The 26966-nt window shown below is 38.7% G+C and overlaps 1 protein-coding gene across 5 annotated transcripts in view; it reads left to right on the top strand.

Moving 5' to 3' along the window:
* The window catches only part of Oxr1 (oxidation resistance 1), a 354230-nt gene that overhangs the window by 72076 nt on the left and 255188 nt on the right, over positions 1-26966 (top strand). For 4 of the 5 annotated variants that reach the window (XM_013353914.2, XM_005367518.3, XM_026789476.1 and 1 more), the window contains exon 2: positions 6082-6241. The exons of the other annotated variant lie outside the window; for it this stretch is intronic. In XM_013353914.2, the coding sequence (XP_013209368.1) occupies positions 6219-6241 (23 nt within the window). In that variant the 5' untranslated portion in view covers positions 6082-6218. The remainder of the gene's footprint in view (positions 1-6081; positions 6242-26966) is intronic. 5 annotated transcript variants of the gene reach the window in all.

Genomic DNA, 26966 nt, shown 5'->3' with positions numbered 1-26966 from the left:
AGCCAATGTTCTCAATAGAATCGAGAGACAAAACGGTTTTGGAAACGTGACTGATTCTCTGGAATTAACACGTTTCATATTTTATAGTTGGTAAGCAAATCTAAGTCAGGATAAAATAGCTTAAAAGCATAAATAGTTTCAGCTAAAGATGTAGCTGAGTTTGAAGAGTGCTTGCCTAGCATGCATGCAACTCTGGGTTTGATCCCCACTTCCCACATAAAACCAGGCATTGTGGATGCCTACCTGTAATGCGGGACTCAGAATGTGAGAGCAGAGAGCTTCACCTCTGCACAAGTTCAAAGTCATCCTCAGCAACATAGTGAGTTTCAGGCTAACCTGGGCTACATGAGGCCCAGTCTGAAAAGAATAAATAAATAAGCAGACAAATAAATATGCATACATTTTAAAAGGAAAAAGTAAACAAGTCCCAAGCCTTAACTATGACCCCAAAATCAAAAATAAAGACTAAAATTTTATAGTTGAAAAGAAAAGAGGCAATTCTCTTAGTAAACACCCTGAAAAATTGCCATTCTATTACTAATACTTATATGGAAAGAATTGTTTTTAATTCATGAAATAATTTTATATTACCTGCCTCATTATACCAATTCCAAAAAAATAAAATGGCAGTGGTAATGATGATGGAAATTTATTCTTGTAGTGAAAGAAGTTCATTCTTCATTTTTCAGCTTTTCCTGACATGGTGCTAGACTTTAGGTTTGTGGCTGAGTCACCATGGAAGGTTCTGGGAAAGTTGGGCTGTCCCTGTCTTCAGTTGGGTACTAACAATGACAGGTGCTTTCAGGGTCTCCATCTGAGACTTGGGTCTTCAGGCCTGTGTGTGCAGTCATAGAAGGAAATGTCTCCTAGAAAGTCACTGAACAGAAAAGCCTGTTGTTGAGAGGAACTCTAACTGGACGGCAGGGTTGTTTCCAGAGCCCTTATAGGAACGAAGTGACTTGTGGGACTGACTCATTTTCCCTCTGGTTTCCTGTGTAGTCAGAATTTGTTACCCTGCAGCTGAGGATGACTGGATGAGCCTTTAGGGTGAAGGATAGTCTGTGAGATGTGTTTTGGCAGCGCAGACTGTGTGGCTGGGCAGGTGCTGTCTGAGTTCATGGGCTGGGAGAACTGTTCTGACTTCGGGAGATCAGGCTGTGCCCTGTTTCCGCCCATCACCTTCTTCTAAGTATTCATTTCTTGTGAGATGGTGGACTTCAGGCTCTTCCTTGCTCCAGGTAATTATTTTTTGCGAAGCAGCAGTTGTATCTATGCTGATCACAACTGTGCGGCAGAATGGCTCTGCTCCTTGTTTGTGGTAGCAAGAAATCACCTTCTGTCTAGAATGGCATGGATGATAAGGAAAGTTTGTCCTGCAGGTAAGAAAGGACAGTCTATTAACTTACAGTAAAATGGGATGGTGAAGGCATATGGGTGTCTTAAAACCAGGCCTGTGAACTTTTCAAACACACAGATCACTCAAGGCTATCACCGCCTCATCTGGATAATAAAAGGAAGGGCATCTAAAACGAGAACACACAGCAGTAACCCCTGGCCATGTTGTGTGTGCATCACAGAATGGAGAGATGAACTCTTGACGGTCCCCTTTGCCGTCTGCTTAGCATTCTTTCTCCCTGCTGCTTGAGATGACCCCTTTGAATGGCAGAGTCTCTTCCTGGTCCTCCATCTATCTTCTCCTTGCCCTGAGCCCAAGCTGCCCTGAACCAGCACTACTTTGAAGTTGCAAAGTTCTCTGTGACACCAACAGATCTCACACTGTGCTTGTGAAAATCGTATTCAGCCACCCACAGTGACCCACTGTGTCTGGGTCAACTGTCTGTCCTGTCTTCAGAGAGACTTCTTTGAACCCTGCCCCTTTAACTCTACTGTGGCTGTTATGTAAGGTTCATGTCTTGTGAATGAAATGTGTGATCTTTGAGCCAGTATCTGTGGTTAAGAATGGAATAGAAGAAGCCGTGGTTGCCAGTGGGAGCACTGTAAAGTGAGATCAAGATTACTCAGTAAATTTTATTCGGTGAAACTGATATAGCTTGCAAACTTATTACTGTCCAATAAGTTAGGTCAGATCTCTCTGTGTTGTGGCGTGGTGCACTCTCAAGCCTGTCTCCAGGTTTATTAATACCCGGAGAGGTCTGGAAACTCAAGAATGTAGCTAACAAAAGACACAGTCCTTTTCTTTCTAAACTGACAGCAGCTCTGGGAAATGACACACAGTATGCATTTTAATTGCTAAATTTGATAGCGCTTAATTCAGAAGGGTATGAAGCATTGAGGTAAGGATTCACAGGACTTGTGGATCTTGTACATATCCCCCAAAGCATGTGGATAAGAGAGAGTAGAGGAAAATTAATCTGTTGGGTGATTGAGAATAATCAACAAGCAACCACCATGAGAGCCTAGAATTTAAAATATGAACCCATAGAGTTCGTTTGTAAGTAAACGGAAAAGGAAGGAGATTACTGATGTCATGTGATATTTAAAGATATCTAAATTATATACAAATCAAGAGTTTAATATTCTCATGGTAATTTGTCTCCCTGACATCTGCTTTGAATCATCAGTATAAAAGTATTCTTCCCGATGTAATATAATAAAACTGGTGTATTTTATTCACTTGTGTTCATTGTCTCTTGCAGTAGTTAGAGTAGAATTTGAATGAGCTACATCACCACCAACACAGCATGCCACTTAGAGCAGAATGGGTCATCCGTTAGACATCAGAATATTGTACTCGGTATCATCTTTCAGGTCCAAGATCTTTTTTTCTTTGAGCAAAACATTGCAATTCATGAAATGCAGGTAGTCCATTTTCAATGCAATTTTCATTTCTATAATTAGTACATGAGTTTTTATGGCCCAAACTTTTGAACACTGTGATTATTTTTCCAAGTAATATTTTATAGCTTCATTATCTCCAAAGTTACTTTGTAATTGTGTTACGGAATCACAAAGTCATTGCAACTTGGTGAGCTTGACAAAATATAGTATCCCTTCAGCTGCATTAGAAACATAAAAATCTTATTCATGAATAATAGATGTTTAAACATCTTATTAAAGCACCATCCCAGTGATGCATTATTATGTTTAAGAGCTACTTGGGTCTAATATCTTTATTAACTAGAAGGTTTTTCATTAGGTTCACAAGCTGTTTTCCTTAACCTTGCGCTAACAGCGACCACACAGGAGCAACTGTATCTGCACGTACAGTTTCCAGCCCACCTGGGCACTCGGTGATGTCATTTCACTTCATATGCTTTGAAAGGTTTCCTCCAACATGAAAATACTCTGTATTGCACCACAATGAAATGACAGATAGTTGTTTTTCGTTAGAGTACATTTTGACTGAAAGTTATAAATTTATACTTAAATTGAGAACAGTACTTTTCCTGGTATTGAAATCTGACAGAGCTTTCTTCCTGTGAATGTTCATAAAGACAGTATTTTTGTGTTGGTGACTATTCTAACAAACCTAGTAGCTCATTTCATAGGTCCTGTGTTTGCTTATTATTTCCTGTAATTATATCCTTCAATGGAAACTCTTGGTAAAAATGCAAAGTATAATTCAGTCAAGGCAATTTGACTGTGTATTAAAATAATGATATCCAGATACACAGCTCTCTAAAGAAAGAATTAAGTATATCCAGAAGAATGTATTGCATTGGAAAATGTTCTGCACATGTTGTTCGCAGTAACTGAGTCCTTGGTCAGTGTCAAGCAGTACGTAAGAAAAGTTGAGAATGGTCAGGGTGACAAAACATGGAGTTTCTGTGTTCTTAGCAATGTCCATCTATGTGATTTAACAGTCAACCAAAGAGGGATACACTTGACCGTTTCTTTTGGAATGTACTCAGTCAATTTAGCATGTGGACCTTCATACCTGCTCATTGTATGAGAGGGTCAAATTTTTTTTCTTCCAGTCAGTTTCTGGTCAGATTTGGAATAATTAGAATTAAGTTTAGTTCTCTGTTCTGCCACGGTGACCCAAATACACTAGCACAAAAATCACTGAATTTTATTTCATGTATAATTTTGTCTATTTGTTGGATGCATCTATGTGAGTTCTTTATATGGACTAAATTTTATTAATCTTGTATTTCTTTTTATAAGTTTTAAATGGCTGTGACCAAGCGAAACTTAAATGTAGAAGGATTTGTTTTAGCTAACCACCACTTCTGAATTTTAATACATGTTGACAGAGGTTTCTGTCCCACCCAGTCCTGCAGTCGTTCAGTCCCAAAGAAATACACAGAAGCCTACATTAATTATAGAATGGTTGGCCTATTAGCTCAGGCTTTCTTATTAACTCTTATATCTTACAGTAACCCATAATTCTTGTCTGTGTTAGCCACGTGGCTTGGAACCTTTTATTAGTGAGGCGTTCTCATCTTGCTTCCTCTGCATCTGGATAACGACTTGCAGACTGAGCCTTTCCTCTTCCCAGAATTGCTGTTCTGGTTGCTCCGCCTCTACTTCCTGCCTGGCTACTGGCCAATCAGCATTTTATTAAACAAGTACAAGAAACAATCTTTACAGGGTACAAGACTGTTGTCCCACAGCAATTACATATTCCCTGGCTCCATTGCATCTGGACCCCAGGTGAGGCAGGTTACTATGGTAACCAGTGGATGTATCTGAGGCTCCCTATCTCATGGCAAACAGGAAACAAGTACAGCGATTCAGTAGTGGGAGGGAACTAGGGCAAGGTACAGCTTTTAAGGAGAAACCCCAAATGACCAACGTCCTCCAGTGTGTCTTTACCTCTCACAGTCTCTTAGTCTCCCAGGTACCTGTTCAAGCTATTAATCCATCCATAGACTAGGACAGCGCACATGATACCCTCATGGATCACACCTAGACATGTGCTTGGCTGATTTGGTCAGTGTTTCATGGTCCAGTCAGCTGGCATTAAAGATTATCCATCACACTATTCTTAGTAATTATTTTTAATCTGGTGAGTACTCAGACACAATACATATATGTTGACCATTGACTGATCTAGGCAAGATGACATGTGATGTTTATTGCTATAAATCATGCATATAAAGTTATTAGTAACCTATAGGCTGATTCCACCTCTCTACCATTGAAGGTTCATTTTCTGTGAAAGGTACCAAATTTATAAAATACTTCAGCTTCAAACTTGTTGTGTGTTGAGTGTGGGGGCAGATTCTGCTAGTTTTCCTCCCAATCTGCTTTACCCTTCCCTAGAGGTAGACACATTAGTAACTATTTCGATATAAAAAAATACCCAGAGAAACAGCTCTATTTTTCATCTTCCTCTGAATAAAGGTTTCCAAATTACCAGGCTCTAATCAATAAAATTCAAGCATAAATGTTTTCTGTAAATTTTAGGACACATATTCTTTTTTTATTTTTTCCCCTCTCTGTTGGCTGGTGTGCAGACTCTCACTGGCTCTCAGCAGCCCAAATTAAGGTCAGGAAGAGAACACATGTTGAGACATGAAAGAAAGATCTATTGTTGCCCACTGGAATTCCTCTATTTCTGTAAACTTCTTTGCTTCAAACTTACTTATGTAAGAGACAATAAACTGACCTTCTAAAACTCTTGGACATTAGATTTTTTAAAAAATGTTTAACTAAGTGTTTTGATAACTGATGGGTCTCTTCTAAGACTTTCTTCTATGTCTATGTGTATCCTGTGGTGGCTTCTGCAGAAAATCTCCTCTATTATGCTTTAGTGACCTTTTGGTATAAAATATTTCTTGAAAATATGGTCACTATATTATATGAATGTCATTAATATTTATTCACAACCCACATTCATGTTATTAACACATATACTTATACATAATAAGTATTTTTTATTAGAATAATAGAAAATAGCCTGAGCTATTAATGATAACAGTATTGATGGACTTAAATTTTGCTCAGAGAAAATTTTGTTTCAAGATAATAGGACAATATATGAAACAGACACCTAAAGAATTGTATGCAGAGATATTTGTCTTTGAGCGTGGCGTTTTGGCCTGAGTGAAAGAAACTGACCGAAGTCTATAAGATGATGTCCTAGAGACATCACCGTTTTCATTTTCTTCACAGGTCTGCTCAAGCCCTGAGCAAGTAAGTGGACTGTGCCTGTTCCAACAGCAGAGCAGAAGCCTGCAGTGGTCCTGTGACGAGGCTCTACTGATTCCTTATTGTGACATCGAGAGACGACTCTCTCACCGGTTGCGGCAATGTCTGTATCCAATCTATCGTGGTGAGTGAATTGCTTTCTGATCTCAAGGACACAGAAATGTTTACAGTAGCAGGATTTTGTGAGAGATCTGCTATCAGAACCTGTGAAGAGAACTTGAAAAATTGGATTTTCAGATTGTCCTATATTCGAGGGAGAAGAGATGTTTCTTTTCTTGTTTGATAATTTTGTACATAATTGCCTTATTGACATCATTTTCTCCTTCCTTCTCCTCTCCTCAGCTCCCTACATTCCTCTCTTATCAAATTCATGACTGCTTTTCTATAGTTATTATTGTAACATACATACATTGGTAGCACCGGCTGAGTTATTTTGTGTTGCTCATATGTACGTGTGTAGTGCTGACTGCATGGGATTGGAGAACCTATTCGGGGGCTCACCTTTGGAAAAGATGGAATCTTTCTCTGTCTCGGTAGCTGTTGATTGCCTGTTGCTCTTCAGCTCAGGGTGTGGTCCTGTGAGATTTACAGCATCCACATTCAGCATCATCAGTGTGGTGACATATGGGGACTCTAGAAAGGGGTCCAGAGGCATGTTTACCTTTCCCGTACACACCAGGGGAATGAGAGGTTGGAAGACTGTTTTTCCAGTGCCCTTTCCCTCATGTGTATACTCTCTGATTTAGGTCTGAGAAACCGAAAGTGTAGCTTCGTGCACAGAATAGATATTTGCTCATCAGTGTGGCTTTTCTTCTAGTTCCATATCTCAAAAAATTAAAAAAAAAATAAACTACCTAAATTAAACTAAACAGAACACAAAATTCCATTGGTCGATCAGCAGCTTCTCTATGCCAGTAGCAGTATCTGATGAGTCTGAAGCCATTCGCTGAACTTGGAATATTCTTTAGATGTAAAAAGAGGAATTAATGATGCTAACGTGAAATGGCAGTCTTTAGTACAGGACCGTGAAGAGAAGCCTGGTAACCTTCCGTTTCTTTAAGAGCACATTTCATTTTCTTCTGCAAACAGAAATAGCATCGGAGTCAGGGTTTGCTTGCTGACTTGTTGCAACTCCCTGAACTCATTTCTAGATAAGTAAGCAATTTATTTAGGGCAAAGCATATAATTATTTGTTCAAATTTAGAGTAGTATTTCTAAAGGACCTAATTCTGAATGGCTTCCATAGTATATGTCCTTGGATCCTTAGGCCTAAGTGTTGAGGGCCTCATTTTAAAAATAAAAAAATAAAGAGAATTAAAATATTTAAAATATATTCTATATAGCGTTAATGAAATAAATAGTGAATTATTGATATAGAATGCAATTTACTTTTTTATTTTTATTAATATAAAATTATCATCACATTTTTAACCTTAATTTCTCTAAATATTGTGACTCTGAAAACCTGTGAAAAATGCTGACCCATTTTTTAAAATAGAATTTTAACTCGGCCAGTGTGTGAGAAATGAGTCTTCAAAGGCCCCAAAACAAGACTACTTGTCACTCAAACATGGAGACCTCAGTTCAGATCCTCAGCACCTCAGTGCTGAATACTGGGCATGGCTCTGCATTCCTGTAACCCCGTGCCTAAGAGATGGAGATTTGAAAATGCATTGGGGGTGGAGGGTGACTACCAAGTCGACCTGACAAAATGAGCTCCACCACACCAAAGGTGGAGAGCAACTGAGAAAAACAATTGGTGTCAACTCCTGGCTTCCACATGTGTGTGTGTGCATATGCCCATGGACGTGTAATCATAGGAACACAAGTATAAAGAAATAAATAATGAGACGCAAAAACATAGCAAAGAGGGAGAGTGGCCTGGAGAAGAGTGGAAAGGAAGCAGAAGAGGAATGGAGGAGGAGCAGGAGGAGGAGGAGGAGGAGGAGGAGGAGGAGGAGCAGGAGGAGGAGGAGGAGGAGGAGATGGGAAGAAAGGGGGAGGGGGAAGCAGGCAGAGGAAGAGATTAAAGCAGGGGTGGGCAGGAGGAGGAAGAGTGATTAAAGCAGATGCTGTTGTCCAATCTCATGACCCTGTGAGTCTGAGCCAGATGACAGCGGCCTCACAGGGCTGACACAAGGGTCTGGCTTTGGGAGCCTCACAACACCCTGCTGTGATAGATGATTTGATTTAAGGCCACCTGAAACAAGAAAACAAGATGTGTGTGTGTGTGTGTGTGTGTGTGTGTGTGTGTGTGGAGAGAGAGAGAGAGAGAGAGAGAGAGAGAGAGAGAGAGAGAGAGAGAGAGAGAGAGAATATCATCCCAGCTTAATTGTCTGTCCAGGCTCCCACATGTTGGCAGGTGTGGCAGGTGTTCTGCAAATAGATGCTGTGGAAATGAGTGAAAAAATGCTAAGCAGGCAATTTAATGAGAATGCATACCTTCATCCTAGAAGAAAAATTTAAATTCAGAAGCCATGCATAGAATCTAACATGTCTGAAAAAAAAAAAAACAATTGTCTTCACATTGGCGGCTCAACGGTCTTGGAAGTGAGGCCATGGTGCTGTAATTCACCAGTGTGTACATTAGGCTCCCATGCAGAGAGATCCTCATCTGTTCTGTCACATACAGCTGCATCATCCTCCCTCTCGGCATCTGAGCTGCCTCTTTCTAGTACAGAAGAGTAGGAAAGGAGTCTGAGGGACTCAAGTCAAGCCACAACTCATGCTCTTTTCTCTTGTAAGAAGTGACGAATCTTTTCCATATTAATCTTTGTCATTTTTCATATCTCCTAACACTTCTAGTCTGTGCATTGAGGAGAGATTAGCTTGCATGTATTTAGCAACGTATAGCAGCCTACCAATCTACCAGTTCTCAGTGGAACCTCTTCAGAAAATTACAGAAATTTAATGAAATTGCTATTGTCCATGATATGGCTGCATTTTGAAGTCTAGAAACAAAAGACTTGACTGTACTGCCTCATTCTGGAAATAAATGGTCTCGTCAGGTTTTTAACTGGCATGTAACACATGAGTGCCTGGATACCCGATTTGTTTGAAGAAGTGTGTACTCTACTGTGGAAGAGAAAACACAGGGGAAACTAAGTCTGTGTGTGTTGATGAGAATAAGGAGACCTGTGCCCCTAAGGAAGATTCAAAGCCACAAGGAGAGGCCCCTCTAGGAGGGTTTCTCGGAACAGTGTCTGCCTAGAAGTGAGAAGCAATTCGGTCGTGTTTTTTGGTTCTTTGGAACTGTGCTTTAGCTTAACTCGCTTCTGCTTGTCCTTCTAATCGACTTGAGAAAACTCACATCAGTGCTGGTGAGATGGCACAGGGGGTAAAGGTACCTGCTGCTGAGTCTGCTGATCTGAGTTTGATGTCCAGAACAGATACGGTGGGAGGAAAGAATCTACTCTGCACCTTGTCCGGGGACCTCCACATATATTCTGTAGCATGTGTGTATTAACATATTCCATACACACAAAATAAATAAATAAATAAAACATTTAAAAAGCTCATGTCATGCTGTGGGCACTTTGGCTTGCCTAGCATAACACTGTATCCTATTCAACTTTAATAAAAATGTGTTGATTTTTAAAAGCAAACACTCAACATAATGCAACATAAACATAAGTGTTTACGTGTGTCACATCAACTCTGATTCCCACATGTAACAGAAGAATTAAGAAAATGTAAGTTAAGATACTTATATTCCTTTGTATAGCTATCCTGTAAGTTAAGATTCTTACATTCCCATATACAGTTATCCAACCGATAATCTTAACTTTTAAATAGCTGGTCTAAAAGAAATTCTTATTTACATAAATTTAAAAATTGTTTCTTGCTCTAGTAGTTATGTGCACGCATGACAATTGTCACACACACACACACACACACACACACACACACACACACACACCCCTCTAAAAACAGTGGCTTTATAATGCTTCCAGATTTCTAGGAAGCTGTGTCTCAGTCAGAAAGGGGAGCAGCAGGAACTGACTGTAGAGTTCCATAAAGATGAAGGAGATGCTTTATGAGTCTACTTTAGCCATGAGTCTAGGATAGCCATGAGTCTAGGTTAGCCATGAGTCTACTTTAGACATGAGTCTAGTTTATCGAGTAATTGCAAGATGGAGATAATGGCTGATGATGCTGCCCAGGATCAAACCAAGAGGAATGCCAGGATCAATTGCAGATATCCACAAACAGGTGGCAGCTTCCAGGTTACCATCTGTGAAAAAGAAATGTCTTTGGTAGCAGATATAATTAGTAGGAAACACCAGAAGCCCTAAACAAGCAAGAAGGAAATTTGCAGCACAGAGGAGAGTATGTTGTTTGCATTTTTGTGAATGAGAACACTGAGGTGCAGGACCCTAAGTAGCATGCTCAACATGGCAAAACCACTGAGTAAAGGATCACGTAAGTGCTAATTACCTGGTTCCAATTAGCACCCACTCAGAAACTATTTTTCTGCACACAAAATATATCCCTTCTATATCTGTGTTCCCCGAAGATTCTATAGCTTCAATTTCAATTCAGATTATTCCTCTTAATTTTTTTTCCATCTACATACATACTACATCTTTCAAAGAACACCATCAGGTATTAGAATACTTTTGGAAGTGAGGAGGCTGGGGATAACCACCGATTTCCTAGGGTAAACAGCACAAGTGGTAATACCACAGATTTAGTTGAATTTTAAAAGGTGTAAAGTGGGCTCCTTAAAAGACAAGATTTCCAGAGAGTGAGACTTGGTTATTATTACTCTTTAAAAGACAGGGTCTCAGATAACCCAGTCTGGTTTAATATTTGCTATGCAGCTGAGGGTGACCTTGAACTCCCTGCCTTTCTGCCCCTCCCTCAGGGCCGTGATTACAGGCATGCACCATCACCCTAGGTCAATTCATTGACTTTGAGTTGTTACTAAAAGGGTGTTGTCATCATACAGTCAGAAGCAGAGCACAAATATAGGCAGAGCTTGCTCTGATTTCGCTGGAATGGCTGTTCGGTCCCTGCCTCTTGAAGACCCTCCAATAATTCTTATAACGGAGCCTCCCACAGGCTCCGCTAGCTTAGAACTCCATAGCCTCCTGTTTCCATTCCAGTAGCTTCATTGATTAGTGTTTCTATGGAAAGCCCTAGCATAGCATTAACTGATTTTGCCGAATTAATAGTTTTTGCAAAATGACAGTTCCCAGGCTATTTTGTACTATGATGCCTACATACACTTCATTATTGGTTTTTTTTTTTATCTTAATTTTTTTCTTCTGTGAATGACAGTGCACACTTGCCATCTTTGCATTCAGAAGACTGAGGCAGGAGGATACCATGCTTGAAACAAGTCTAATCTATATAGTGAGACCTTGAAAAAAAAGAATAATTAATGTTTGTTTGGTATCTGGAGGCCAAAGAGGGATAACGATATCACTGGATTCAAGTTAAGAAGCCAAACATCCAGATCCATGGATATCCTTTATGATCAGAGTCCTGTGCTAAGCACAGTGGTGATGTGTTGATAGAAACAAAGACTTGTCTTAACAGAACATTTTTTTAACCAGAGGACTGAAAATTGATCAAGTACCCCTGACTTAGGGAGATGAGTTCTCTAAACAGAAACACCCAGAATGATTTTGTAAAACAAAACAGCCACTTGTCTTTCCCACTTGAGATGAAAGACCTCACCTTTCAGGAACACTAGCATAGCTCTTGCATTTTTTCCAAAATATAAAATGCATGCTGAATGCAAAGAACTGAATATGATAGGCAGTGATAAAGCAGAAATTAGAAATGGCTTCAGTGACAGAAAACCAGTTTTAAGAATGCTGAGATATAATATATATATATATATATATATATATGCATATATATGTATGTTTTCTTGCAAAAATACCCCTATTGTACATGGAACTTTGACATCTCCTGCTTTCATGAATGGTTTATACCTGCTGCTGTATTGGATGGGTATGAAGCAACATCATCGGGAAAATGCATGCATACCATATGACAGTAGCATCATTTCTATTAGTCACCCAAGTAGTCCGGCTCTTCAGTTGTCTTCTGATTTTCCTTTTTAGCAGTTTTCTACTACTGTAAATGATTCTGCTGCTGTGAGAGACAATTATTCAAATATCATTACCTCACCAGGCGTTCACACACCATTTGATATGTTTTGCTTTCTTGTGTGCACTAATGCTTCCTCCTGATTTAATTCCTATAAACACTTAGCATTATGCTGTTAATTGTCTGAGATGCTGTTTATTCCTAGCTGGCTAAGGTAATTTTATCAGAAGTTAATAAAATTTCTTTTATGTGTGTCTGAAGACAAATTAAAACTTGAATTGTTGAAGTAATTAATGTATTGACTACATTTACAAGAACCGAATTATATTTCCAAAGTAGGCTTATAGTTTAAAATTCTATTACGCATGTTGACAAATTCAATGTCATCCTAATAAGATCAGAAAAGTACTTTGAATTAATTTGTATTATATAACATGTGTGATATGAATGATATATCTTTAGTGTAAATATTACACATAATATTTATTTTACATTAGGTGCTGTGTTTGTATCAGTTTTCTTTATTTATGCTGTTAAGTTTCAGCCTTGCGGAAGTAATGTTCACATTTAGAGTGGCAAGAAAGTTGAAACTTGAATTGTGTGTTCAGAAAGAAAGTTTAGAGCAGAAGGTAGAAAATACAGCTATTTGAGATTTCAGGAATCATTTTTTTAACCCCAGATTTATGATAAAAATATAATCAGAATTGGCTACATTCATTTGTAGAAGACAAAGAGAAGGAAAGCTTTACATAAACATAGAGCCGTTATTCCCATGAACAAAATGAAGCTTCTGTGTTGAAGAAAACTTTCCCGGTGAGGTAACGGTAACTTGAGTCTTTCCCAGTATATCACTGGGTGGTTAAGACATGGGGAGGAGTGAGGGTACCTTTAGTCTAAAGTCAGAGGCCCTCCTTCTGAAGGTAGTGACAATGAAAACTCAAAGGCCGTTTTGTCTTGCAAACAAACAGACTACAAGAGTGTGTTGGGTTTAATGGAAACTCAACTAGAAGAAACCATCCTACAAGAAGAAAAGAGGAAACCAAACTCAAAAATCAAGAGCTCAAGGAAAAGAAAAGCTTTCTCCCTTCCCTGATTGCGGAACACTTTAAGGCAAAGTCTGATGACTTCTAGTAAAGTCAAGATCTTGAATTCTGTAAAAATTCAGTATGCTTTTCCATTCACAGCATGCCTTTTCAAGCCTCTTCAAGCTGAAATCTCTCCATTATTAAAATGATTAATACCAATTTGGTTCAGAATTGACTCTTCAGATGAATACATTATATTTTTAGAATTCTTGACTGTTTTGTGCTTCAATGACACGCCTTTAGAAATAGCTTTTGAAACTTTAACATTTATAGGAAGCCTCTTGAATATTTTTCCTATCTACCACAAATGATTTTCTTTCTCGAGAGGAGGCTGGTATAAAGAGAGACCACTCCAAATGTTTGCTAGGCCCCTTTGCACCTGGCTATTTCCTTCTGGGCTTTTGGCCAAATTGTAACCCAGCAAGTTCAGTCTTTACCAGAGGTGAGCCAAATATGACTACCCAATCTTGGAATTTGAACCTCTCAAACTATAAATAAATCTCTTTGACAAAGAGCCCACATTGGGTAGTTTGTTATAACAATACAACATGTAGTTTACCAAGCAAAGGGGACTTAAGAACAACTCAGGGCTGGAATATTATCCTCTTAGTAACTTTCAAACATCTCTCTCATGGGTTGGCCTTTCTCCTGTGACTTAGACTGCATTTTCCATCATTGGTGGTGTTTGCTTACTTGAAGGTTTTCTTATCCTACCCTCAACAAACTTTTTTATTGGTTTTTATTGAGGTCTACATTTTTTTCTCTGCTCCCCTCACTTCCTCTCCCCCGCCCCTTCAACCCTCTCCCATGATCCCCATGCTCCCAATTTACTCAAGAAATTTTGTCTATTTCTTCTTCCCATGTAGATTCTATCCATGTATGTCTCTCTTAGGGTCCTCATTGTTGTGTGGTTCTTTGGGATTGTGAATTGTAGGCTGGTTTTCTTTGCTTTATGTCTAAATTATAATTATTTTTCTGGGTCTGGGTTACCTCTCTCAAAATGATGTTTTCTAGCTCCATCCATTTGCCCACAAATTTCAAGATGTCATCATTTTTTCTGCTGTGTAATACTCCATTGTGTAAATGTACCACATTTTTTTTCTATCCATTCTTCAGTTGAGGGGCATTTAGGTTGTTTCCAAGTGCTGGCTATGACAAACAATGCTGCTGTGAACATAGTTGGGCACATGTCCTGGTTGTTAACCCTATGGATATATACCCAAAAGTGGTCTTACTGGGTCTTGAGGAAGGTTGTTTCCTAATTTTCTGAGAAATTGCCACACTGATATCCAAAGGGGCAACAAAAGCAAACTTAAACTATCTACTGGGTGTCTGTAATTATTATCATGATAGTGTGACCCAAAGGTTATCTTTGAAGTCATTTCCAACACTCCGTACTCCACTATTTTTACTATGCATGTTGGGTATCAAGCAAATCCCTAAAAAAGACAGTGGTGATTAAAAAAATGGCAGCTATGGGTCATGCCCTCCATTATACTAAAGATTCTTTTATAGAGCTAGTTAATTCTATTTCTTCTCAGAATAGTCCCTACATTTCCTTGTTATCACCCTCATGTAGAATCCTGATGCCTGTCAGAACTGATATGAATTTCCCTAATTACTTTTCTTTGCTCTCAAATCACCTTACTTGTAAAGTTAATTTGCTAAAAAATACTTTTTATTTTACTCTATGCCATTCCTTCTCATGAATTCTAGGCTATCTCCCAAACTAGATTTAAGGCTATTTATACTCTGGTCCCCACATGAATTTCCCATGAATAAACTTCTGCCCTAATCTATTTTTTTAAGAAAAGAAAAACAAATGGTAAATCGAAAAAAAAAGAATACATTCTTTGATCCTGTGGAGCAAATGCAGGGCCTCTTACCTTCCAGGTAAGTTTATGGTTCCTGACATCCACCTCACAGGAAGGGCCAGCACTTTATCAGTGACATCCGTTCCAGCTAGAAGTGAAACATCTCAAGGTGGAGAAATACTTGCAAGTCATGATATGCCGAGAGGGGTTTACTTTCTTGGGATAATGAGTCTGAGGCTGATGTTCAATTCCCACAGGTACTAATTAGGTCTTCTCTCTTTTACATCCAGAGCCTAGTCCTGCGGCCTTGACGAGCCTTCCTTTACACACATGCAATTAATCACTGTCACTCTGAGCAGGTCATTAATCATCATCAATCCACAACTAATACGGAGGAAAATACGTAGGCCCTCATGCCAGGTACACTCCATAGATTGGTAATAGGTCTCAAGGATCATCTCCCCTTTGAATATTGTCTAGGTGAAAGAATGTGTCACTGTGGATTGAACTACGTTTTTCTCTTTATTTTGTAATGGTCTCTCCCCATTTCCCCTTACCCCCATCCCATCCTCTTGTAAAAAATCTTACTGGCTAATAGCACCAATATTTCTTAGACTGTGGACTCTTTCCCGTCAGTTCAGGTAGATCATTCCAATACTCAAAGCAGAAAAATTGCTATAGGGCCTTGAGCCATGGAAACTGTAATTTAGAAAGTAACAAATGGTTTATACTATATTTTCAGTCATTAAAATAATTATGTAGTCTGAGGTATGTTCTTTTAAACATTATCAAATAAGTATGTGAAGTTATCATGTATTAATATAGGAAATACATTTCCATCTTTTTTGTCATTTACTGGGTTTTGTGTTTGAGCTATTTTTATTTTATTGTAAAGAGATTTTACCTTGATTTTATATCAATTTCAACTTAATCAACAGAAGACATGAAACCAATACTTTCTAACAATATTGGATATTCACTAAGAACATTTACCCTAGCCATTAATTTACCCTTTGTTTTATGTTCCAGTTTTAAGTTCATTGTTAGGAGTCTTGAGGATAATTTAATTCATGAATGAATAGGAATTTAAAGATGATGTTTACACAATTTAAGGGGTAGACTAATAGAACTTAATAATATATAGACCAAAACTATAGCATTTTAATGTAAGTAATATATTATGTCTCATAACTACTACTTACTTATTTCAACATGTTTTCCTACTTGTCATCAACATGTAATGTTGAATGCTGTGGTTAGAATGGTGAATGAAACAGAAATCTCTGATGTCATGAAGCTTGCTTTCAGTCAGCGCTGAGGATGACTAGGACTCTATGAACACCATCAGGACAGACAGTGATGCACACTCCGAGGATGATCAGGCAGACAGATTGGGCAGTATAGAGTCAGCCCTAGAGGATGGACGGGCCTTGTAAGGACTGGCCTTTTGGAGGAGGTGGTGTAAGGCTGCTCCTCGTTAGAGAAGATCCATCCACGCACAGACTGCATTGCAGGTGTCCAAGCTGCATTTTAGGTTTACTACTAGACGTTTCCCTCACAGACTCTAAGGCTACTTTCAGGATAAACAGAAAATGTCTTTTATATGATGACTTGGAAAGGCCCTGATGATGGCCAGGCCCTGATGATGGCCGGTCCCTGGTGTGATCATCAAGGGGGAGATGGGGGGCGGCAACCAGAAGAGAGAGCAGTGCGGGAGGCGAGCTCGGCTAAGTGGCACAGAGTCAAGCATGTGCAGAGACAAGGGGACTGGAGAGTCTCCCTGCGACGGGATATTGCTGTCACTCATTAGGCCTGGTGAAATATCACATAGAATGTAGATTCAGGGACAGGCAGTGATGGTAGCCATCCAGTCCTGAGAGCAGCCTTGGCGTCATGCGCCTTGCAAGTCTGAAGGACTTATCTGACACCTGCAGTTTATGAAGCTAATTATAGTGTGCTCTCAACTTAAACACCCGAAGAATATTCCTAATGAGATATAACAATGAGGGAAAAATAATGAAGTAATGAAAAAATCCCTTGTAAGGATACAGTCTGTTTTTCATTATTGTCAATTTAAAAACGCTTAACAATACATCTCTGCCCATCTGAATAATTAGAGGCATCATATAAAGGAAATTTCATCTATATAAATATATTATCTTGCATTAAAGATTTTTATAGTGAAGAAATAAATGTAAATTATAAAAAGTTGTGACTGTTTTTGTTGTTCAGTTTGCATTTGAAACTTATTATTTTCCTTTCTCTCCAACAAAATCTAAAGTTAATTTTAATATATAAGGCAGATATGGTGAAATGATTTATTGTGTTCTGTACACTGGTTGCTTAATGTGGGGATGGTTATGGAAAATATATAATATAATATACAGTCAGGGGCTAATGTATGTTGCAGAGAATGATGGTATAAAATTATTAGGTGCCTTTTCTTAGGGGCAGAATCATCTTTGTTTTAAGATTATAACCATTCTACACTTTTGTGTTAAATATGATTCGCTTTTGTTACTTAAAGATGGAAGTTGGGATTTCTTAGTGTCCTTATTTAGCCAAACAAAAGCTGGAAACTCAGTCTTGGCTTGTACCCCTCCGCCATCTTGGATTTCTGTATGTGTGTATGTTTATTTCACTTTGGACATAAAATCAAAAGGTCTGGAATTTCTGTTGTACTGAAAATTAGTTCAAATTAGCTCCAGTTCAAATAAGGTTACATTTATATAACATTAATAATGTTAGTGTTGTATGACTCTGATTACAGAGAAAATGTCTCATGGTACCTGCAACAAGTTCTGGCCCAGGGGTTCACTAGAGTCAGTATATTAAGAAAATCTTCAACACAACCTAATAGAATCAAGTGACTGCATGACTGCAGATGCATCCACCCTCCCTGAGTCCCCTGTCCTCTTTTGTTCTGCCTAAACAAATAGGGATGGCTACTTGGTCCAGTTTTCTGTTCTTTTATCATTTAATGTCTATTGAGCATTTCCAGATAGTCACAACTGTTTCTTGCCTGGTCCTGCCTGCTTTGTAGCCATAATTAACATTTATAAATTCTTTTTATTTTAAATAATTGCATTTTCTTTACTGGAAAACATTACAGTTCTAATAGTAGTTTTGACAGACTCAGTGTCGTTAGAGTTGAAATGAATTCATAGTGTCATACCCCTCAATTCGCCAATGCTGGTTCCATGTATCAAGGAGTACATTTTTCAGAAGTTGGTTTGAAGCATCGAATGTGTCTTAATTTTCCGGAATTTGGAAAGTTAAATGCTGACGCCCATACTTAGATTGCATAAATTTTGCTTGATGAGTTGAAACAATTATCAAGACAACATTTCCCCCTAATTATAGGTCTTTCAGATAATATGTATGACTTAGCTACCTCAGTGCTGATGCTCACTCAGAAGTTGCTCAGAACAACGGAGCAGCTGAATAGGGATGGGATCAGCTCCACTGGGACCTGAGCTGCCACGGACCAGCTCCACCAGGCTTTCCTGTTTCTGCTGGGAGCTGGGAGCTGGGAGCTGAAAGCTGAGATCCTGGCGTATCCACCATCTTTTGATGGACGTATTTCATGGAGGGTGGAGACCACTGTTCCGGATAAGTCCTCACCCTTATGCCTTCTCCCTTAGTAGATACATGCTGTAATCAAAAATCAGTTCTACTGAAGCACGGATTAAAAAAAAAAAATAGATTAGGTTAACTCCCATCCGGTTTTAGATGATAGATGCAAAGCGGTTTCATGAACAGACAAAAGAAATTGAAATTCAAATTAAGTGATCTCCCTGGGTATATTTTCATTTAGACATTTTTTTTCCCTGAGGTTTTTATAATATCCTAAAGTTATATCCAGAAACAGAATTTGTATAGAATCAGGTTCATAGGAATTGTGGTGATCTTTTCCAACCCATAATATTTCTTTTAATGATTTTGTAAAACTAGTTATAGACTCAGAATGATTGTAAAGATAATACTATGTAAACTTTAAAATTCATCAATTAATTTGTTGCTTTGTAAAAGCACGCATTATATTTATTCCTTACCAGTCGTCACGTAATGACCGGCAGGAAGCAATTTTTCTAAAGGAAGTAGATCTTTCTGTACTTGCTCCAATACGGACTTTAAACGCTTGAAAAATAAAGCAAGCATATGAAATGCTTACTATATTCGGCAAGTTATAAGGGTTACCAGGTCAAGTCCAGCAGTGAGCAGAAGCTACTACCATCAGGTACGTAAAGAGACGCAGGGCACCTACTTTCTCATTTAAAGTCCACACTAGACATTAGAGATGGCATCACCTTACTGAATCCTCGCCAACAGGTTCAACAAGTGCTTTGCATTAACAAATGGTCAGGGCCTTCAGTCTGTTTCCCATGCAGGCACTGGAACCCAGCGTGTCTACACAGCATGGGTTGGAGATTCTTGGCATGAAAGAAAAAAATCTAGCAGGAGGTGAAGCGGTTTGGCTCCCAGAAGCTCAGTCTGTGTACTGGACCAGGCATTAGACACTGCTCACAGAGGGAATTTATGGATATATTTTCCCAGGATGTGCAAAAGCTGTGGCTTACTTGAGATAGTCAATAAAATGAAGCAAATGTGTGCATAAATTATTACTTGGTGTTGATGGGGCCTTTACCTAAGATTGTGGAACATCTTGAGGATGTGAATTTTCTCCATTTCCAGAGGTCAGGTGTGACGTTAGTCACCAAGTCTGAACTCACGAACAAGTGACAAAACCTAATTCAGAATTGGAAAATAAAGATAATAGTAGGTGCATTTTTTTTAATTCTCCTTTATCTACAGTGATGTCCTTTCTGTGTTTTTGGTGTTACAAGAATCATTTTATGAAATGGGGTTATTATTATTTATGTCTATAGAGGGGAAAGTTAACAGTCTTCTCCAATATTATGTTTTCATAAACCAGTGGTCAGCAGGAATGACTGATGTAGTTGAACGAATTACTCAAGTCATATACCTCATCATCACAAACCACATGATGGAAACTCAGCCTTTTCTGAAAAGCCTGTCTTTGAACTTGCAACTGTGTGGGCTGTTCTTTCTGCTTCTGAGTGTTTCTCATCACTGTGTGTTCACCCCTGCAGTATCTCCATAGTGGCAACTGTAATTACTTATTTTTAACATGACCTATAATTGTGTGTGCTATGTCCAAGGAAATGCATCCCCAATTACTTCGACTAGAACACTAATTTTGTGGAATATATTACAAAGAAAGGGCTAGTGCTGTCACAAATTTGGGAATCAGTCACTTAAACAATGGATTACCTAACTTTAGTACTTCAAACAGCCTGGCACAATTCATGTGCAAAATATTTATCAAGTGGCTACTACACATTTATTAATCTTAATTATAAATATTTGACAGAGATATAGTGATCTTGTTTCCAAATTATATATGTTTTCTTTTTTTATCGGTGTTAATTTGATAGCTGAACTTATCAGACCAAAATCTCTTCTATGTTTTCGCCTTTGTTATTTATTTCCTTCAATTATTTCTCAGTTATATGCTTTTAGATGTCCCTACTTACTCTTCCAACAAGTATTTATTTATTTATTTATTTATTTATTTATTTATTTATTTATTGATACAAAACACGGTGATAAGCATGGGCTGACTGCTATACTCACTCATTGGTTCCCGCTTCCTTCCACCTACAGCATCTAGCTATGAATCCTCGGCTAGATATTCACAGTAAACTTCCATCTCCATAAAGAATTGTCTTGTTTAGAGCTGAGCATCCTTCTACCGTGTACAGATTGTTTGATAAAGTTGTCAGTCAGATTTGAAAGGAAACTGACAGCATGAAGCTGTCTCAAATAAAGTTACAGGAGGTAACAGTGGGAAACAAGGCTGTCTTGTCCACACAGTGAAGCTCTTGGGACTTTGGAAACCACAGTGCAGACACCTGCCAGGGCACATGTATCACTGTGATGCACAGAGCAGAATGTAGTTCAAGGACCTGGGTGGTAATTAGGAAGCGATGATGTCCCGGGAATTTTCACATCATCGCCCTCCTCTGCAGTCAAGAACCTGGACTTCATTGATCTCTTCTAGTTCTAACTCACCAATTCCCTACTTTTCTGTGACCTTCCAAGTCTACTTCTACAAGGACCTAAGCTTTGCTGAATCTTTCAAACAAGAGCTGGTATACACCATACATTACTCATTCTGTCTTTTACAGTAATCCCCTCTCCCATCAGCAGTTACTTACCTACTTAGAAATTCTACGTACCATAGGGTCATTTGTTACAATTGTGCTTGAACCAACCAGGGAAGACTGACATAAATATGACCATGGGAAACCTAAAGTAGATTAATAAACAACCATAAGAAGTTCTGGGAAGTTGCGTCCTGGGGCAAGCAGAATCCGTGTCAGCTGTGTAATCCTGCCTGCATCAGGGATTCCGAGAGAGGGCGTCCAGCAATCTGTATTCTGTCAAGCCTCCAGGTGATTCTGATAAATGTTCAAGTTTGAGAGCAGATGGTACCAAATTATCTCTCTTGAGTCAGGATTTATAGCATGACTGCCAAAAATAATGACTTCGGGCATAATTGATATGCAGAAGATCCTTGCAATAATATTAACTAACAGTTTCGGCTGATTTTCTAAGTTTCTGACAGGAAGAGAGTGCTGTTGGCATAGAATATCAAGTTCTCTTCTCCTGTTAGTTTTGGCACCTAATTGATAAAAACATTGGACCATCTTTTTCAGTAAAAATTTAAAAGCTGAGCGTAGTTTTTTCTTTCTTTTTTTTATTTTTTGGTATTTAAAGTGCTAACTGGAAAATGCGTTCCACTAAAGGACATTTATATACACTCTTGTTCTCATGTAAATTTTAATATACGAGTTCAATTGAAATGTAATTCACAGACAATGAATCACAATCATTGTAACTATGTGAGCTTACGGCTTCCAAAATACTCACATTTTCCATCCATGACCAAAATCAGAGGTAGAATATTTGTTATGTCCGAAAGAAATTCCCTTCCCTTTATTAGGCATTTTTCTTCTAAATAATATTTATTATTTTATGTGTTTGAATGTTTTACCTGCGTGCATATTTGTGTGTCCCATGTATCTTTGGTGCTGACAGGAAGCCATAAGAGGTCATAAGATCCCCTGGAACTGTTTGGGCAGCCATGTGCGTGCTGAGAATGGAGCCCAGATTCTGGAATCCAGGTCTTCTGAAAGAGCAGTCAGCACTCTTAACTCCTGAGGTTTATCTCCAGCGTCAGCCACAATACATTTTTCTTCTCTTCTAAGAGTCCTATGTAACTAATCTGACCCTTTCATCCAATTTACGTCTCTGAGTTTCCCATTCTGGACACTTCACATTAAATCAAGTCACAAAATATGTGGTGCAACCTTCCATTGAATAGGTTTCATTCAATTCAGATTGCATTTTCTCTTGGGCAAAGACTTATAATGGGAATTCCTAAGTAGTGCAGTAACTCTGTGTTTAGTTTTTTAGTAATCGCTAGACTGTTGAGTTCTTACCTGGGTCCGTTAGTGTTTGTTTATCATCACTAGTAGCTCTTATAATATGGATTTATTTTCTTCTTTTGGATTGACGTAGGGCCTTTGTTTATCTTCACAAAGTAAATCCTAGAGGGTCTGAGTAGTTTTTTACTTTGATGTTTGTTTAAACACCCCGGGTTTTAATGGTGTTCAGTATCTTTCTCTTTGCATAGTGGTGAATGCCAATGTATACTGATCATATTGGTCGTTTCAAATGGATAATTTTTTTATTATTGATAAATCCCACACTAGCTCAGAATTGAGTATAATAAAGGGTGATTTATTTAGCGGTAGACTCATAGATCACAGTCCTCTGATCCAAAAGGGAACAGAAACCGAATCCAGCAGCCCGAAGAGAGAGGGAGCATGTACTTTACGTGGGCGTTTATAGTATAAGAGGCCACACCCAAATGGACAGGTAACCTAAAGACTACTGGCTGAAGAATTTTCAACAGCAAAAGAGTGGTAAAATACCAATGTGAACCCAAACAGACTGAGAACTAAATATTCCTGATTAAGCCTCTAAGTTCAGAACCAGTTCCTGATGGCAAAGGAGAACGCTTGTGCTAGAATTACAGTGAGGACATTAGCAATGAGAGACTCTATAGCCTAGCCTCCTTCGTTGGAATGAGCAGGAGGGAAGACTGACATGGGCTGGAATCAGACTCGAGGAAAAGGAATGTGTTTGAGGCAGTAGAGGCGAAGTATGTAGAGAGGGGAAAGCAAACTGAGGGGCAATGAGGATCGGCTCACCATAGGCTATCCGGGGACAAAAGAGAAATTCAGAGGCACAGTCCTCCAAAGGACAGCAGACCACCCACTGATGTCCCTCACCCTTCATTGGATGTATGGATCAAAGACTGTGACCTTATTGCTCACATGGACCTGTTGGTGTGAGGGAGGTTTCTGATCTTTCAAATCACTTCTCATGATATGCTTGCCTGATGTTTCTATCAAAAGCAGACAGACTCTATTGATAAAAAAAAATCTTCTGTAATGTATAATATTCTTTATCGTTGTATGTTTAAAAGGCATTCTACAGTTTGAGGCAAGCTTTTAATGAGTTTTCACCAAATGCCACTTATAATTCAGTATCTCTAGTGCATATGCCCGCATTCCTTCTATAATACCACATGGCATGGAGATATGGGAAGTAGATGACAGTTTCCATCTTCCAGAAGAAGCAAAATTAATAAACAGTAAAATTACTTCTTTCTAAATGATGGGCTTCCTTCAGATGATTCCCTCATTACTTCTACACCTCACGGATGATGCTTGGCTTTTAGATGGTTTCAAAATATGAGTGAAAATCATGTGTTTTATTCACACAACGAATCTATAGACCCCTTAACGAGTCTGACTTTGTTGGTAGCTGGCTGTGCTCTTGGTCAGGTCACTTCTTTTAAATACTTTCTTTTCATTGTAAAACTACAAGTGGAAATGGGCATAAGGCTCCTTCCAACTTTCTTAGTTTAAGGAAGTTTAGATTAGCCTGAAGATGAATTCCTTTACTCTCTTATCATGCCCACACAGTTTTAAACATGGTTGTAGCATTCTGATTTCTGAACTGTCTAAGTACTGTAATGTCATAGTTTCTCGCTGATGTTTTCCTCAATCATGAATAAATCCTTCAAACAGAATTTCCAAACATTTTCCTTCTGAATCATGGAGTCCTCATGTGTAACTGTACCCCCAATCCAGAACAGCAGGGTGGGCTCTCCCACTCCAGCCCCATATCTCATGAACACTCTTCTTTCTTTCTCTAAGAGCTTGGCCTTAGCCTCAGTTTCCCCATGAACCATCATGAGTATTACACTATGACCTCATCACCTACCTCTACCAGAGGGTCACAGGCATCCAGTATCTTCTAAATTGTCCTGTTCAGAACTGTGACATTATGGTGGTTTTTTTTTTTATTACCTGTGCTTTGAGGGTTTTCTTTTTGGGTTTCTATAGACTGGGAAAGTGTTTTCTGTACTATGTACAATGTTAAGTATAGCTACCATGGAAGTCGGATCATCACTGCTTTGTGTGAGAGAAAAGAGAAAACGAAGGGTAACACATGATAAATAATAAAATCTATGGCAGAAAATAGTCTGAACCTCTGACAGCTAATGCCCTCCTTTTGTTCGTGTGTTCATCTATGACAATTGTTGAGAGAAAGAGTACCAGATTTACATTGGAGAAGAATGTAATCCTGTCTTTAAAATGTGAAGACTATGAAGAAAAACTGATTATCGTAATTTTTGAGAGCTTATTCATTTCATTTCAAGGTATCGGCTTTAATGGAAATCAGGTTTTCCTGTTGTTCCCGGTTACCGGTTGTAAGGGCAGTTGCCATCTCTTGAGCTGCTTGTGTAATGAGACAAGAGCACTGTTGATCGGTACTATGATTAGGTTAGAGCATAGAAAGTATTCTCAAATTTTCCTGTGTAAAATTTCCCTGCATTTTACATGGTCAACACCATTCATTTCTGTACACCTAAATTTGTATTCGGCACCTTTAATAAGTCATGGTGTATTAAGCTGGAAACGCGTTATTGATGATATGTGTTATGGCCTCTAGGCAGCTACAAAATTGCATTAAGAAGAAGCATGGCTTATAAGCCAGATGTGTGCCTCTGCCATAGCACCGTGTGAAGCATTGCACTATGAAGAAATTGATGCAACACTGATAGATCGACTAGGATTTTCTTGTGTGCATTTTATAAAACCAGAGGAACAAGCCGCTACTTCCCTGCATGAAGACTAGAATGTTCGTATTTATCGAGTATACACTTTGGCCTGAAAGATAAACAGTGGTCAGGACTGAAACTCAGTCCCACAGTTTGCAAGGGAGACAGTAATGTAATTGGATTTTCGATAGCATGGCATAAGAATTATATTTTGTTTATGAGGTCTACCTAAAGGGGCCACACACTTAAATCACAAATATCAAGTTATGTTGGCTCTAAGCAGAACTCTTTTATCATGAGGCATTTAGGATAATGTTGCTATCATCCTTAAAACTACAAAATGAGAGACTGGGAAGAATTGCAGCAGCTCTAGAATAGGTCTTAAGATTTCGTTTGTTCTTAAAGTAGATGTAAATATGAAGTGCACACAGATCTCATACCTGGTAAAGGGTGCTATTGGAAGTGTAGCTTACAAACAAAAGCAGGGAGATGTCTCCTGCCAGCTGCCATCGTGAACCCATATTGACAAGACGACACTTGCATCTAGTTTTATTGTAACATTATTGAACAAAATGATTAAATGAACACTGTCTATAAGAAGTGCATTTAAGTAGAATTACAACCCAAGGGTATGTTTTAATTATTAAATGTGAGCACTATGAATATAAGTGCTATCACTAATAACACTGAAGATATATAACATCATGTCAATGATCTCTCAGCACAGTGAAACAAGAACACTTACCTTCCAAGTTATTGATGTTAAAATAGGCACACAGAGATTACTGCACTCCTGAGGTGACGTCATCAGGAAGATGAAGAGATCAAGCCCTTTCATCAGTGATAAAGTCCTTGACAGCTCTGTCCTAGGACACTGCACTTTGTAAATGGACAGAGAGTAATGTCAGAGAGAATCAGGATGCAGACCAACAACTGGGGTAAATTCTGCAGACTGTGCCAAGGCATATGGGAAATAATTTCCTGGTCAGTTCAGAAACCAGCAGGAGGATCTGTCCATGGTCTATTCTAAGCCAGGGGAAGCCTTTACTCTGGTCTCTTCCTTTCACTTCAATGTAAAATGAAAGTTTTACAGTTGTCTGGGTATTAAGGGTTGTCAAGAGCTTTTGTTGACTCATCGTCCTTAAGTTTTTTACTTAAGACTTAGTAGAGGTCAATGGGTAAAATAGTTGGTCATGAAGTATGAGAACCAGAAACCAACTCCCTAGAACATCCATGATATCTGGGTACATAGCATGAGGATTTGTTTTCCTTTCGCTCCCAGGGGAATGTAAGTACAGAGACAGGAGAAGGTTCTGAAGATCACAGAGGGCTAGTTTTCTCAAATTTGCTGTGAGCCCTGGTCAAACAAGGGAGAAAGTAAAGATCAACATCAATAGGTGCCCTTTAACCTCTGTTGACCGCTATGCATCTGCTGTAGATGTGTGTCCTCACCTGAATATAAACACACACACATGCATACACACATGCATACACACACATGCATACACACACAGACATAACACATGCATACACACATATACAAGACATCACACATGCATACATACACACATACACACATGCACAACATACACACAGACATCACACATGCATACATACACACATGCACAACATACACACAGACATCACACATGCATACATACA

The sequence above is a fragment of the Microtus ochrogaster genome, unplaced genomic scaffold (genome assembly GCF_000317375.1).
Source record: "Microtus ochrogaster isolate Prairie Vole_2 unplaced genomic scaffold, MicOch1.0 UNK19, whole genome shotgun sequence".
NCBI classification, from domain to species: Eukaryota; Metazoa; Chordata; class Mammalia; order Rodentia; family Cricetidae; genus Microtus; species Microtus ochrogaster.
This window is presented reverse-complemented; position numbering and strand designations above follow the sequence as displayed.